General features: G+C 41.2%; 1 protein-coding gene across 1 annotated transcript; it reads right to left on the minus strand.

The window, feature by feature from the left end:
• Window positions 1–3,712: 3,712 nt before the first annotated feature.
• Window positions 3,713–14,575, minus strand: CLEC4D (C-type lectin domain family 4 member D). The gene is made up of 6 exons (XM_056134702.1): window positions 14,521–14,575; window positions 11,398–11,487; window positions 8,529–8,633; window positions 6,445–6,596; window positions 5,232–5,347; window positions 3,713–3,943 (listed from the first exon to the last, which is right to left on the minus strand). Exons 1-6 carry the CDS (start codon window positions 14,546–14,548, stop codon window positions 3,796–3,798), a joined length of 639 nt encoding a protein of 212 aa, XP_055990677.1. The 5' UTR covers window positions 14,549–14,575; the 3' UTR covers window positions 3,713–3,795.
• Between the last annotated feature and the right edge of the window lie 305 nt (window positions 14,576–14,880).

Below are 14,880 nucleotides of genomic sequence, written 5' to 3' on the forward strand. Positions count from 1 at the left end.
TATTGTTGCCTATGTTTGAAAATTTATGGATGCTAGAAGTGACAGAAATAAAATAGATTATGGATGGAATCAAGGAGACCAATTGAAAGGCTATTGCAATAACCGGTAGGAGATAGTTGCTTTTTTCTGAAATGATAGTCATGACTATTGAGAAATGACCAACATTGGGAGAAATCAATAAGAGATGTGGAAGCACACATAGATATACAAAAACACAAGGAGACCACATTTTATTGACAACTGAGTCCAGTTTTATGCAAAGTTAAAATGGTTCATAGTAAGTATGCAAAGTTTATTAGCATTTACATAAATTCAATACAACAAATTTTATACATTGGAGTCTCTTTAACTTAGTTAATATGGAAAAATCACAGGATTGTTTTAGCAGAAACTTGAAAAATGCACATATATATTCATATATATATATATATATATATATATAGAGAGAGAGAGAGAGAGAGAGAGAGAGAGAGAGAGAACAGCACAGAGTCTCTTGCCTCTGCGCCTGGCTGTCCTTACTAGGGCCCCTTGGAGGAGGGTGGGTTGAGCTTCCCTCCCCTCCCCGAGCAGAACCCCAGCAGCTGAAGACCTCTGGTTCAAGCCACAGCCATGCTTAAGACCACTCTCCACACGTTTGAACAAGCTTCACGCATGAAGGAACCATCAGAGGAACCCAGGTGTGCGGGACCTGGGGTGTAGATCTCCAAGCCTGCTCAGATTGGGACTGGGGCCTCCTCCACCCAGATCCCCCATCTTCTAGTATGTAGGCATTACACCCACCAACTGCCCCCGGTGCCATATAATCCCATCAACGGCCAAGACCCAGAGACTATAAAACCCTGTTCCTGGAAGCATGCAGCCACAAGGGTGGCCGTGCGACATCTTATTACCTAGTTCTTACTCTAGAGAACCTGGCAGGCTATCAAAAGTATCCTGCCCACACGGCAGAGTCTGGGAAACTCCCTGTGGCGTATTCAATACGCCAAAAAAACCAGTAACAATCATGGGTCTCATTCTCTTGACCCTGAAAGAGCCTTGAATGTGGCACTTTTTAAAATCTCAGGGCTAGGACAAAGGAGATGTTACTGGAGCCTGCTCACGGCAATTTATGAACAATAGGATAACAGTGATAGGCACATAAATAATCAATGGCAAAGTTACAGCGTTGTTTCAGCAGAAACTTGAAACACACACACACACACACACACACACACACACACACACACACACACACGGCCATCAACGGCCAAGACACAGAGACTATAAAACCCAGCTCCTGGAAGCCCGCGGCCGCATTTGTGACTGTGCAACATCTTATTTTTTCCTTTGGAGAACCTGGCAGGCAAATAGACTAAAAAGCTGCTACCTGGAATTTTTGCATAAATCCAGGAAATATCAGCAAATTGAGAATTTTAAGGAAAACCATTATATTTTCTTGACACTGATGTGACTGATTAACACTACATCTATCACAAAAGCCTATTTTCATAATGTTAAAATGATGGCTTACTTGTTAGTTTGAACCATAAGTAAACAATTTACAGAAATGAGTTGAAATTATAATTCTTCCTAAGCACAATATAAAATATAGAAATCAGGTCAAGAAAGAATCTACAAATTTAATGATGCATTTGATAGCTTTCCAAGGAATAGGGCTTGAAGGCTTTCTTTAATAATTTTTATATATTTCATAAGACATACTGGAGTGATAGCACAGCGGGTAGGGCGTTCGCCTTACAAGCGGCCAACATGGCCGACCCGAGTTCGAGTCCTCCGCCCCTCTCGGAGAGCCTGGCAAGCTACCGAGAGTATTTGATATGCCAGACACAGTAACAACAAAAGTCTCCAATGGAGACGTTACTGGGCCCGCTCAAGCAAATCGACGATCAACGGGAGGGCCTTTACCTTTACCTTTACCTATAAGAGTAAAATGTCATATTTAAAAATGAGGGGCTGAAGTGATAGCACAGTGAATAGGGCTTTTGCTTTGCACATGGTCGACCCAGAATCCCATATGGTCCCCCGAGCACCGCCAGGAGTGATTCCTGAGTGCAGAGCCAGGAGTAACCGCTGAGCATTGCTGGGTGTGACCCAAAAAAGCAAAAAAAAAAAAAAAGATTGATGTGTGCAAGCACTTTCATCTATCTGCTAAAGTCATCCCCAGAAATTTTCCCATAATGCAAAGTAAATCCATTTCAACTCTTGTGAAAGATAAATCTGATTCATAAGTATCATTTATGTCAGGAATCAGCAATGTGAATGTGAGTTTTGTAAAGGTGCTCTAGATAGGATTTTCCACTCAAAAATAACTTTAGAATGGGAAAAAATGGGGAAAGAGATAAAGTTCTTGCCTTACACACGGTCAACTCTGCTTTGATCCCTGGAACCATTTTTGATCACCTGATACCACCCCACTTCACCCTGTCATAGGAGTTACCCTGGAATACAGAGCCAGGTGAGAGCGCCGAATCCTAACCACTAGACCACCAGGGAGCGCAATAGCACAGCGGTAGGGCGTTTGCCTTGCACGCAACCAACATGGCCGACCCGAGTTCGATTCCTCTGCCCCTCTCGGAGAGCCCGGCAAGCTACCGAGAGTATCTCGCCCGCATGGCAGAGCCTGGCAAGCTCCCCGATATGCCAAACACAGTAACAACAAAGTCTCCAATGGAGACGTTACTGGGCCCGCTTGAGCAAATCAATGAACAACGGGAGGGCCTTTACTTTACTTTGCCTTTACTTTACTTTACTTTACTTTACTCTGGCCAGGCAAGCTACCGAGAGTATTGGATATGCCAGACACAGTAACAACAAAGTCTCCAATGGAGACGTTACTGGGCCCGCTCGAGCAAATCGATGATCAACGGGAGGGCCTTTACTTACTTACTTACTTACTTTTACAGAGCCAGGAGAAAGCCTTGAGCATAAGTGTCTGTATCCCCAAGCATCAATAGTACAGAAAAAGAACTTAAGTCAGTTTGAGATTCCCTGCTTTGAGGAGATATTGAGGATGGAAATGGAAGTAAATGTTTTTTAAGGTAGATTTTTTATTTTTCTGTAAAAGTGACTACCATAATTCAGAATCATTTGATGTGTTGTTTAAAAAATAGCTTCCTTATAGAATATCAATCTAATAACAGAAAGTATGAAAAAGTCTGAAAATGAATAATCAAATAAGCTGAGGTATAAAACACTTGTGCTGGTTTGGTTTCATAATGGTTTTATGCTGTAATTGAAATACCTCCCCTTGCATTTTAAGAGCTAAGTACTGTAGCACTGTAGCACTGTCCTCCCGTTGTTCATTGAATTGCTCCAGTGGGCACTAGTAACGTCTCCATTGTGAGACTTGTTGTTACTGTGTTTGGCATATCAAATACGTCAAGGATAGTTTGCCAGGCTTTGCGGTCCGGGCAGGATACTCTCGGTAGCTTGCCGGGTTCTCTGAGAGGGGCTTTAAGAAGCTGACCAAAAGAAAGAATAACTAAGGTTGTCTTATTTAAATCTTTCTGTTAGATATGTGATCCATGACACTTATTGAAAAATCAATATTCTAAAATACCATCAAGGGAAAAAAATTAACAAAACTGGATGATCACAGAAAAGATTGATTCTTCCACTGAAACACCACACAAAAGGATGCTAACATGAATGAATTAAACAAAAATAAATAAGGCCATCAGGACGACAGATGTTTGATGTTCCAGAGGTTCTCTCCATTCCAGTAATGGCTGTATATTCTTCCTCATCCTAAATGGGTCTTCTTTCCTGTCTCGTTGTGGCACGAGAGTGCCTTTTCTAGTCGACTCTTACTCCAGGAGCCTTACATATATAACTTCTTGCAAAGTTACAAGAAATATTCTTCCTGACCCACTTGTCTTGGTCATTGACAAGTGCAAGACAGTATTCTTCCGGATTGTTGCTGGGTTCACCCTGATACTGGAATCTGAAATGGAAAAAAAAAAAGATAGATACTTTTTTTTTGCTGTAGAAATAACTACCATAATTCAGAACCATTTCATACTGTTGTTTTAAAAAAATTACTTGCTTATAAGCATCAATCTAATAACAGAAAGTATGAAAAAGTCTGAAAATGAATAATCAAATAAGAGGAGGTTAAAGAAACTTGTGCTATTTTGGTTTCATAATGGTATCACACGTTAATTGAAATTTCTCCCCTTGCACTGTAAGAGCTAAGAACCTGGACCAAAAGAACTAAGGTTGTCTTATTTAAATCATTCTGTTAGGCTGGAGCGATAGCACAGCGGTAGGGTGTTTGCCTTGCATGCAGCCAACATGGCTGACCCGAGTTCGATTCCTCCGCCCCTCTCGGAGAGCCCAGCAAGCTACCGAGAGTATCTCGCCCGCAGGGCAGAGCCTGGCAAGCTCCCCGTGACGTATTCGATATGCCAAACACAGTAACAACAAAGTCTCCAATGGAGACGTTACTGGGCCCGCTCGAGCAAATCGATGAACAACGGGAGGACAGTGATACAGTGATTCTGTTAGATATGTGATCCATGACACTACTTGAAAAGCAAATATTCAGGGCTGAAACGATAGCACAGCAGGAAGGACATTTGCCTTGCACGCGGCCATCCCGGGTTCGATTCCTCCATCCCTCTCAGAGAGCCCGGCAAGCTACCAAGAGTATCACACTCGCACAGCAGAGCCTGGCAAGCTCCCCGTGGTGTATTCGATATGCCAAAAACAGTAACAAGTCTCACAATGGAGACGTTACTGGTGCCTGCTCAAGCAAATCGATGAGCAACGGGAGGACAGTGCTACAGTGCTACAGTGTTTGCATGTATGTGTGGGGAGGGGACAGTGGTGGTGAAGTTGTGGGGGAAGATTCCAGGAAACAAGGCAGAGAAAACACCTGTAGTGAAAAATATAAAGTTACAAGATAGCTCAGTGGGCTGAGTGCCTGCTTTGCATGCAGGAGACCTGGGTTTGATTCCCAGCACAACATGGTCCCTGAGCACCATCAGGAGTGACCCCTTCTGTAGGAGGACCCCCTAAGGTACCACTGGTTCTACCCAAAAATCAACAAACAAAAGCAGAAGTGCTGTCTAATACTCCAATTCCATATAAGGTACTAGTTCAAAAGCTACCTAACATACTATTGCTCTACTCTGAATCAGCACTCACTTTCACATCAGTATAATTTACCCTGGATCAATTCTGCTTACTCCCTTTGCCAATAAGATTTTCACGTCAGTCAATATACTCACTCCATGCGTGGGTTAAATGGTGTGTTGTCCACCCAGTACCACTTATCTTCAACGTTATCATCTGTAGGTCCGAGGAAATATGAAAATCGTCTATCCAAAAACTGAATAATAAAGTTCTGAAAAGAATGTAGATTTTAATCAGTACATTTGCTATTACCATGTGATAACTGTTATGTTATAAATAAAGAAAAGAAAACAACTAGATCATTAGTTAATAATAAAATTAATTGGCCTCAGATAAATCTGTGCCCAAATTCTGACTCTGTCATATGAAGATGTGATTCAACCTCACCAAACTTCATTGTTTTCTCATCTCCACGGGGAAAACTCCACCACTCTGTACATTCAGTGTGAGGAGTAAAGATAGATTGCAAATCTATCTTTAAATAAAAATAAAATATTCCAAGCAACACTTGTGACAAAATTAAAAGTAGAATTTGAGTTATGGTACCTGTGTAGAGAAATAAGTTACCTGAGGAAATCAATTTGACTTTCTGTTTTGAATTCAGAAATTTAATTTTTTTTTCATTTAGCATCAAAGCTACCTGGATTATTTTTCTTAAGTTTTCTCCTGAGAGACAATTTTAGTCCCGATGAATCTACCGTTACCGACTTACTCACCCAACATTTATCAAGCTCCCTGTAAGAGTGCTTAGCACTGAGCAGAATGTGGGAGAAACAAAAATAATGCAGGGGCCAAGTCCAGGATAACATCAAAGTCATGGGAAGAGATGGAGATAGAGAACAGGGTGGTCAAATGCCACGAGAAAAAGCCTCCAACTGAGAATAGAAAGGCGAAAGTAGGGAAGGTAACTGGGAAAACTTTCTGGAGGAAATAATCCAGGAATCAAAACTAGAAAAACTTGGGGCTGGAGCGATAGGGCATTTGCCTTGCATGTGGCCGACCCGGGTTCGATTCCCAGCATCTCGTATGGTCCTCCCGAGCACCACCAGGAGTAATTCCTGAGTCCAGAGCCAGGAGGAACCCTGTGCATCGCCAGGTGTGACCCATAAAGCAAAAACAAACAAACAAAAAAAAAAACAAACTAGAAAAACTAGAAAACATTAAAAAAAAATTAGAAAATGAGTAGAGAAGTGAGAGAGGAAGGAGATGCTTTCCAGGCAGGTGGAACAGTAAGGCAAAGGCACAAAGGCAGAGGGGCACAGAGCAATTCCTCTTTCTCTGCAGAGGTGGAAATCCGCAGACACATACCTGCTCAGCTTCGTTGCTGATGGAGGCCAGGTGAGCCCCCAGACTCCGACAAGGACTCTCAGTTTCAGCCCATATCTTCTTGCTATTGAAAGGCAAATAGCAGTGGGACTGGAACACCTTCCAGCCAACAGGACAGCAATTCCAGGCACTCCCTTACACGAAGATCGAAATGAAAATGTGTTACAAAGATGCGTTGAATTTGTAATAAAACTGCATTATTCAAAACAGCCCTGCATTATTCATACTTATCATTAATATTATTTCTATTTATAAATGGATATACTTATTAAATAAAATATTATTTAATTAGCGTGTTTTAATAAAGTATCATTCATATCTGTTATTCATTTTTCGTAGTCATCTACTTAATGTCCAAATAACATATATGAGAGTCATGCAGGATTATCAGAATAATCCTGTTCAACTCCATCCTTAAAAAAGATCCCTGAAACTTTCATTTCTAAATATTTTCTAAAGAAAACGATGTGACTCGCATAGTTGCTATGAGAAAAGAAAGTTATGAGGTATTTGTAGTCTTTTTTCAACCATCTCCATATCTACTTACTTTTGCATTTTAAGAACTTCCAAAACAAAACCTTCTGCAGGGCATTATAGCTGAAGGGGACAAAGACCTGCTAAAACACCCATATAGTTCCCCATTTTCTCAAACGAGACTTAACAAAGTCCAGAATAAAAAAATAAAGATCAAACAATGCTCTATATTCTATGTGGAAACATTCTTTATGATATATCTGAATCAGAAGAAAATGGAATTTGGGGACTGGAGTGATAGCACAATGGGTAGGGCATTTGCCTTGCATGCCATTGACCTGGGCTCAATTTCCAGCATGCCATATGGTCCCCTGAGCATCTGCTAGGAGTAATTTCTGAGTACAGAGCCAGGAGTAACCCCTGAGCATCACTGGGTGTGACCCAAAAAGAAGAAAAAAAAAGAAAAAGAAGGAATTTGGGACCAGAGAGATAGTAAAGTGAGTAGGGTGCTTGCCTTGCACAGAACTCACCCAGCTTCAATTCCCGGCACCCCATATAGTCCCCTGACCCCCAGCAAGAGTGATACCTGAGTGTAGAGCCAGGAGTAAGCCCTGAGAACCTCTGGGTGTGGACCCCAAACAAATGAACAAACACAAAAAAAACAAAATTAATTATGCTTCAGATGCTCTAAACGGCCCATACATGTGTTGTTATATTCTCTAGGTATTCCATTGATTATAGTCATGAGAAAGAATTTTATCTCAATTTACTACTTTCTGTGGGGGAAGGAGAGGAGGAAAATGGGGTGCTGCCCAGCAGTGCTTGAGGGCCCATGGTCATCCTGGCCAAAGGGTTCAGTGAGAGGGTCAGGCAAGGTCTAGCTGCGTGGTCCTGGCAGTATAGAAGACACCATGACTATAGCCAGTGGTACTAGGAGGGAGTCCTACAGTTCCAGGGATCAAACTTGAGGTCTCCAAGCCTTCACATTACAGAACATGAGATCCAGACCTTTGTACTGACTCTCCAGCCCTCTGATGTTCATTCTTGTGCCAGATTACCATTTTCTGTTATTTCACTGTGTCCTAGATGAGTGCTGATAGACTGACAATCAGATCATGAAAGGACAGTAGAGATAAGGGCCAGGAGGATCGCACTACAGTTTGGAAAACAGCCTCACATGCTGGTAGAAAAAGCAGTTGGGATAGAGAAGGGACCACTCTGATGCTTGGAGGAATCGCTTGAGATGGGAGATGCGTACTGAAAGTAGACTATGGACCAAACATGATGGCCTCTTAGTACCTGTATTGCAAACCATAACACCCAAAAGGAGAAAGAGGGAATGTGCCTGCCACAGAGGCCGGGGCAGGAAGGGGTGGGGGTGGCGGGAGGGATACTGGGAATATTGGTAGTGGGGAATGGGCACTGGTGTGGGATGAGTACTTGTTCATTGTACGACCGAAATGTAATCATGAAAGTCTGCAAGTCTATAACTGTATCTCATGGGGATTCAATAAATAAATAAATAAGATCATAAATCTGAATGAAAATGGAAATAATAAAAAAAATAATCTTGGGCTTCCGGTCACGTGTACCTTTCAGTGCTGGTTGCTCTCTGCTACACGTCAGCTTCACATGGTCCTCTGGCAAAATGATCTCTTCCATGCCTCTTTTACAGCGGGCAAAGTTGTAGTGTGTGACTGTAAGGGAAAGGGAAAAAATGAGTTTCCTTCCTCTCTGCAGTTATTTAATAAGGAATTGAGGTCCCAGGTTGCTAATCTTTCTCTTACTCTAATAGTTAAGGGCTCACAGTCTCCTTAAATTGATTATAGTCTCTTTTCCTCTCCATACAGTGCTTTTGTTTCAGCTAGAGTTGAAGGACTGGAGCGATAGCACAGCGGTAGGGTGTTTGCCTTGCATGAGGCCCACCCCGGTTCGATTCCTCCGCCCCTCTCAGAGAGCCTGGCAAGCTACCGAGAGTATCCCGCCCGCATGGCAGAGCCTGGCAAGGTCCCCGTGGCGTATTTGTTATGCCAAAAACAGTAACAAGTCTCACAATTTGTTGTGAGACATTATTAGTGCCTGCTAGAGCAACTTGATCAACAACCGAAGGACTGTGCTACAGAGTTGAAGGCAATAGCTGAAAATTAGCATTTTTATCATCGCATTACCCAGTGTTTTATGGGAATGTTTCGAAAACCTTCAACTGAAGGTGCTTTGACTTAGGCCTTGCACATGCCTTGCCTGCAACCAACCCAGGTTTGACCCCCCATGTTTCATAGGGTCCCCCAAGAACCACCAGAAATGACTCCTGAGCACAGAGGTAGGAGTAGGCCCTGAGACACTGAACAACCATCAGGAATGGTTTAAACACAAAGAGTTTTCCTTGGGGCAAAGAGATAATACAGGGGCTGGAGCTATGCGTTTGCCTTGCGCGTGGTTCGAGTCCCAGCATCCCATATGGTCCCCTGAGCACCGCCAGGAGTAATTCCTGAGTGCAGAGCCAGGAGTAACCCCTGAGCATAGCCAGGTGTGACCCAAAAAGCCAAAAAAAAAAAAAAAAGATAGTACAGATTTCTTTGAAAGTGTTCAACCTGGCTTGAATCCCCAGCACCACCTATGACATATTTAGGAGGGGAGTTGCTAGTAATAGTAGCAGCAATTTACTGAAAGACCATCTGTTCCACAGAACCATCATTAAAAAAATATAATTTATTAAATCGCTGTAAATTACAAATTTACAAAATCATTTATGACTGAGTGCTATCACTCCTAGCACAGCAGTAGGGTGTTTGCCTTGCACGCAGTCAGCCCAGCCGAGCTGGGTTCAATTCCTCCGCCCCTCTCAGGGAGCCCAGCAAGCTACTGAGAGTATCTCGCCCGCATGGCAAAGCCTGGCAAGCTACCCGTGATGTATTCGATATGCCAAACACAGTAACAACAAGTCTCAAAATGGAGACGTTACTGGGCCCGCTCGAGTAAATCGATGGACAACAGGAGGACAGTGCTGCCATACAGTTCCAGAGGTATAATGTGCGATCACCAGTCCCATCACCAGTGCCCTCATCTCTCCATCCATGTTCCCAGCTTCCCTCACTCCCTCAAATCTGCCTTTTTGGCAGACTCTTCTCATTTTCTTTATTCCCTTTAGGTACTTTGATTTACAATATTGTTACTGGTTGGTTATCATGCCCATAACTTTACCTTATTTTGGTTGCCAAATACTTTTTTTTAATTGTTATCATCTGAGTATATTCACAGTACTATGTGAGCACTGCACTGTCCTCCCATTGTTCATTGATTTGCTGGAGCAGGTCCCAGTAATGTTCCCATTGTGAGACTTTGTTGTTACTGTTTTTGGCATATCAAATATGCCATGAGGAACTTGCCAGGCTCTGCCGTGTAGGCAGGATACTCTCGGTAGCTTGCCGGGCTCTCTGAGAAGGACGAAGGAATCAAACCTGGGTGGGCCGCATGCAAGGCAAATGCCCTACTTGCTGTGGTATCACTCCAGCCCACATACAAATTTAACTTTCATTTTCCCTGAAAATTCATAAGGTTGATATTTTTATTTCATTGTTTCTTCTCTGTAGTCCAGAAAAAGAAATATATAAGACTTTGATTATTTTTCTATGCTATTGCCAATAATCTTCCTAATCATTTTGACTATCCATTTGAAATAGCTGTCAATATATTTGGCACAATGGTTATTGATTAATCCAATGCATTACAAATATCTTCTGTGACCTTTTTGTTTTTAATCTTGGTCGCATTTTTGTTGTATGATAATTCTTACTTTACTATAGTACTTGTTAACATTTTTTCTGTTGACTTGTTTTCTACATTTTGGCCTATAATCCACTCTCAGCAGAGTTGAGAACATGGTACACGTGACAGAAGAACAACTTCACTTTTTGAATGTGATGTTCTAACGCATGAACCAAACACGATTATCTCTTCCCTATAACTGTTTGCATAGAACGCACATACAAAACATGTGCAACTAAGTTCTTCAGCTTGTTTCCTCTTCTCTATTTGTCTACACTTGCACCTCTGCTAAATTACTCGTAATTTTACGGAAGGTCTTGATATCAGAGAGAACAAGACTTCCAGTATATTTTTTTCAAAGCCAAGCTACTTCATTCTGAATAATGGATTTACGTTGATTATTCTTTTCTTTTTTAAAAATTTTTATTAGTGAAACACCTAGAAGTATCAATGTAGACTTATAAACATTTGTGCTTGGGTTTCAGTTATACAATGATCGAGTACTCATCCCTCCACCAGTGCCCATTCTCCACCACCAATGATCCCATTAATCCCCCCACCCCCCACCCCGCCTTTCATTGATTATTCTTAATCATAGAATTAAGACCTTTGCTTTCCAGCATAAAATGGGGAACCTAAGGAAAGTTTTTTGGGGGAAAAAATTCAGGAAGTGGTCCACTTTTGCCAGTAACTTACTCAAAGAGCTTGCAATAAAGCAGGCACCAAGAAGTGAGATAAAAACAACAGCAATGGTCCAGGGCATAAGCTGGGAATATCCAAATCCTTCTGAAAATCAAAAGAAAGAGAAATTGTTGTTCTTTTCTAGGCCACAGAATTAGGGAAGCTAACTAATATTATCAAGCAACAAACTTAAGTATGAAATCATCTAAAATGTTTTAGATATAAATAAGGACCTCAAGATTCATTAGCAGATCAACTAATAGAAGCTACCGAGAGTATTTGATATGCCAGACACAGTAACAACAAAGTCTCCAATGGAGACGTTACTGGACCCGCTCGAGCAAATCGATGATCAACGGGAGGGCCTTTACCTTTACCTTTTACCTTAATAGACAATAAATAGATATGCTAATAATATATCAACAGATAAGAACAATATAGACACCTTCTAGGAATATGAGTGACTTTTTTAAATTTAAAAAATTTATAATAATTTTTTAATAGAATCACAGTGAGAAACACAGTTACAAAGTTGTTCATGATTAGGTTACAGCACCTGATCCTTTACCAATGCAAGTTTCCTACCACCATTGTCCCCAGTTTCCCTCTTGTCCTCCCACCTCTATGGCAAGTACTTTTCTTCTCTCTCTCTTGCTCTCTCTCTCTCTCTCTCTCTATATATATATATATACATATATATATTTGGAGCCTTATGGTTTGCAATACAGATTCTGAAAGATTGTCAGGTATATCCAATAATGAGTGGTTTTTCATATGCAAGACATAAAACTCAAAGTTGATAATTTTTTTTTTTCCTTTTTGGGTCACACCCGGCGATGCTGAGGGGTTACTCCTGGCTCATGCACTCAGGAATCTCTCCTGGCGGTGCTCGGGGGACCATATGGGATGCTGGGAATCGAACCTGTGTTGGCCATGTTGACTGCATGCAAGGCAAATGCCCTACCCGCTGTGCTACTGCTCCAGCCAAAAGTTGATAATTTTTATACCCAAACATTAAAATCTTTATATGATACAAATAATGTTAAAACACATAGAAGAGAAGTCTAATTTGTTGTTATTATAAATGGACGTTTAAACAAATAAATGTATGTCCAACCAGAGAAACATAAACTAAAATACTATGGAATAGTTTTTCATGGACCAAATTTGCTTACATTTGCAAATATGTAGTGTTGGTAAGACTGAGTACGCACTCAGTGAAAAAAATAAACTCCACAGCCCACACTTGTGAATGAGTGTTTCAGATCAAGGTCACAACCATCTATACATTTTAAAAATTCATTACGCTTACCATGTAATGTAATTTCAATTCTAGGAATGTATGCTGTACAAATTACTGAATGTTGGGGCTGGAGCATAGGGCCTTTGCCTTGCATGCGGCAGACCCGGGTTCGATTCCCAGCATCCCATATAGTTCCCCAAGCACCGCCAAGAGTAATTCCTGAGCGCATAAGCCAGGAGTAACCTCTGTGCATTGCTGGGTGTGACCCCAAAAGCAAAATAAATAAATAAACACTGAATGTGGGGGCAGGTTGTGATGGTAGAGCATGGGTGATGCACTTGCAAGACCCTGATGCATGACCTTCTTATACTGGCATGTGTACCTCAGGGCCATGAACTCCACTAGGTCCTCACCCCATCACTGTCATTGTCACTGTCCTCCCATTGTCCATCAGTTTGCTTGAGCGGACCCAGTAACATCTCCATTGTGACACTTGTTACTGTGTTTGGCATATTGAATACGTCATGGGGAGCTTATCAGGCTTTGCCGTGCGAGTGAGATACTCTCAGTAGCTTGCCGGGCTCTTTGAGAGGGATGGAGGAATAGAATCTGGATCGGCCGGGTGCAAGGCAAACGCCCTACCCGCTGTGCTATCGCTACAGCCCCCTCACCTCATATAAAGCAGAGTTAAGTGAATTTATTTATATCAAAGTAAAGTTCATTGCAGTACTTTGGGAAAAATTGGCTTTAAATCTATAAGGACTGGAAGAAAGTAGAGTAGCTATCACATACCTAACATGCATCCAACCTGGGTTGGATTTTCAAACACCACATGGTTCCTAAGTTTTACCAGGTACAGTCACTGGAGGTCCCTCCCCGAAATGCTAGGGTGACCTGGGCAATCCCTGGTACCACAGGACCCAGAGCAATATCACATTTTCAAGCCCTGGAATTAAATTGCCAGACTGGTTGGTGGAGAATCACTAGTGGTGCTCCCAGGGTTTCCTGAGTACTGCTTGGAAGACACTCCCCCAAAATGAGTAAGTAAAACTTGAAAACTAATACTTACATTTGCATTATCTGAAGAATTCTAAATCATGGTGACTGTGTACAATGGAATTCAGTATAGCAATTGAAATATTTGCATATATATGTGTGTGTAGAGTTGTATTAAAAATATCTAAGCCATGTTATTACATTAAAAGGTACTTTTCAAGACTATGGTACTATTAGAGTCCCATTAAAGTGCGTTCTGGTAAGATGATGAGATGAAGTAAAACTTTACTTAGAAAGTTATATATTGCTTCATTTGATCTTTACACTTCTCAAAAACATTATTTAATATTTTTGCAATGTAAGTCCATTTGAGTCACTTAATAGGTAAAGTCAAAACTTCAGGTTAGACTAGAAAGATAGTACAGTGGGTTGGGCACTTGCCTTGCAGTACACCTACCAGGGTTCAATCCCCAGCATCCTAGATGATCCCCTGAGCACTGCCAGAAGTAACTACTGAGGGTTGAGCCAGAAGTAACCCCAGAGCAAGGACAGGTATGGCCTCCCAAATAAAAACATAACAAAAAACATAACAAAACAAACAAAATTCTCAGATATACTCTTAGTAGTTATATTTTATATATTCTCTCTTATTCTCCCTTCAATTTGAATGGATCTTCTCAAATTATTCTTTCCATGTTATTTTCTTTCCACGTGATTCATTTTACCAGTTATGAAGATAATTCTATTTATGACATTCTTTTCAGCAAATATTCTCATTTCCTTTAACTCCTCCCCTCCTTAATCACCACCTTTAATCTTCACAATAACCATCAATTCTTATTTCTAAATCTAGGTCATAATTGCACCTGCCTCTTTAAAATTGAAAGGAAAACACTCACGTCTCTTCAGAGGTTCTTCGTGCCCCATTGTGTACTTTCTTATAATCCCGTTGGAAGGACACGCAGCTTCTTATTTTTTTCCCAAAAGTGTAATTTTGTGTGTGTAAAGGAATATATTCAGAAGCCCTTAGGATTGAACATAAATCTTACCTATTCTGGTTAGATTATCAAGTTTCTAACATAAGATAGTTAACTCAAAAGGAGTCTTTTCAGACTGCAGTTTCCTTTTTTTCACACTGGGAGAGAGAGCAAAGAGAAGAGGAAGTTGAGAAAGCAGCACTCAAAAAAAAAAAGTACAAAATGCCCATAAATATGCTGAGATTACCAAATCAACATGCCATATAGAATTTCTTAATCAAA

This window comes from Sorex fumeus, unplaced genomic scaffold (assembly GCF_029834395.1).
Source record: "Sorex fumeus unplaced genomic scaffold, SorFum_2.1 ptg000101l, whole genome shotgun sequence".
Classification (NCBI taxonomy): domain Eukaryota; kingdom Metazoa; phylum Chordata; class Mammalia; order Eulipotyphla; family Soricidae; genus Sorex; species Sorex fumeus.

Coding starts and splice junctions, on each gene's coding strand:
- CLEC4D (XM_056134702.1), bottom strand. CDS start 14,548: ATGGGGCACGAAGAACCTCTGAAGAGAC. Junction 11,488..14,520: donor CGAAGAACCTCTGAAGAGAC/GTGAGTGTTTTC, acceptor TTTGATTTTCAG/AAGGATTTGGATATTCCCAG. Junction 6,597..8,528: donor AGAGCAACCAGCACTGAAAG/GTACACGTGACC, acceptor TCTTCGTGTAAG/GGAGTGCCTGGAATTGCTGT.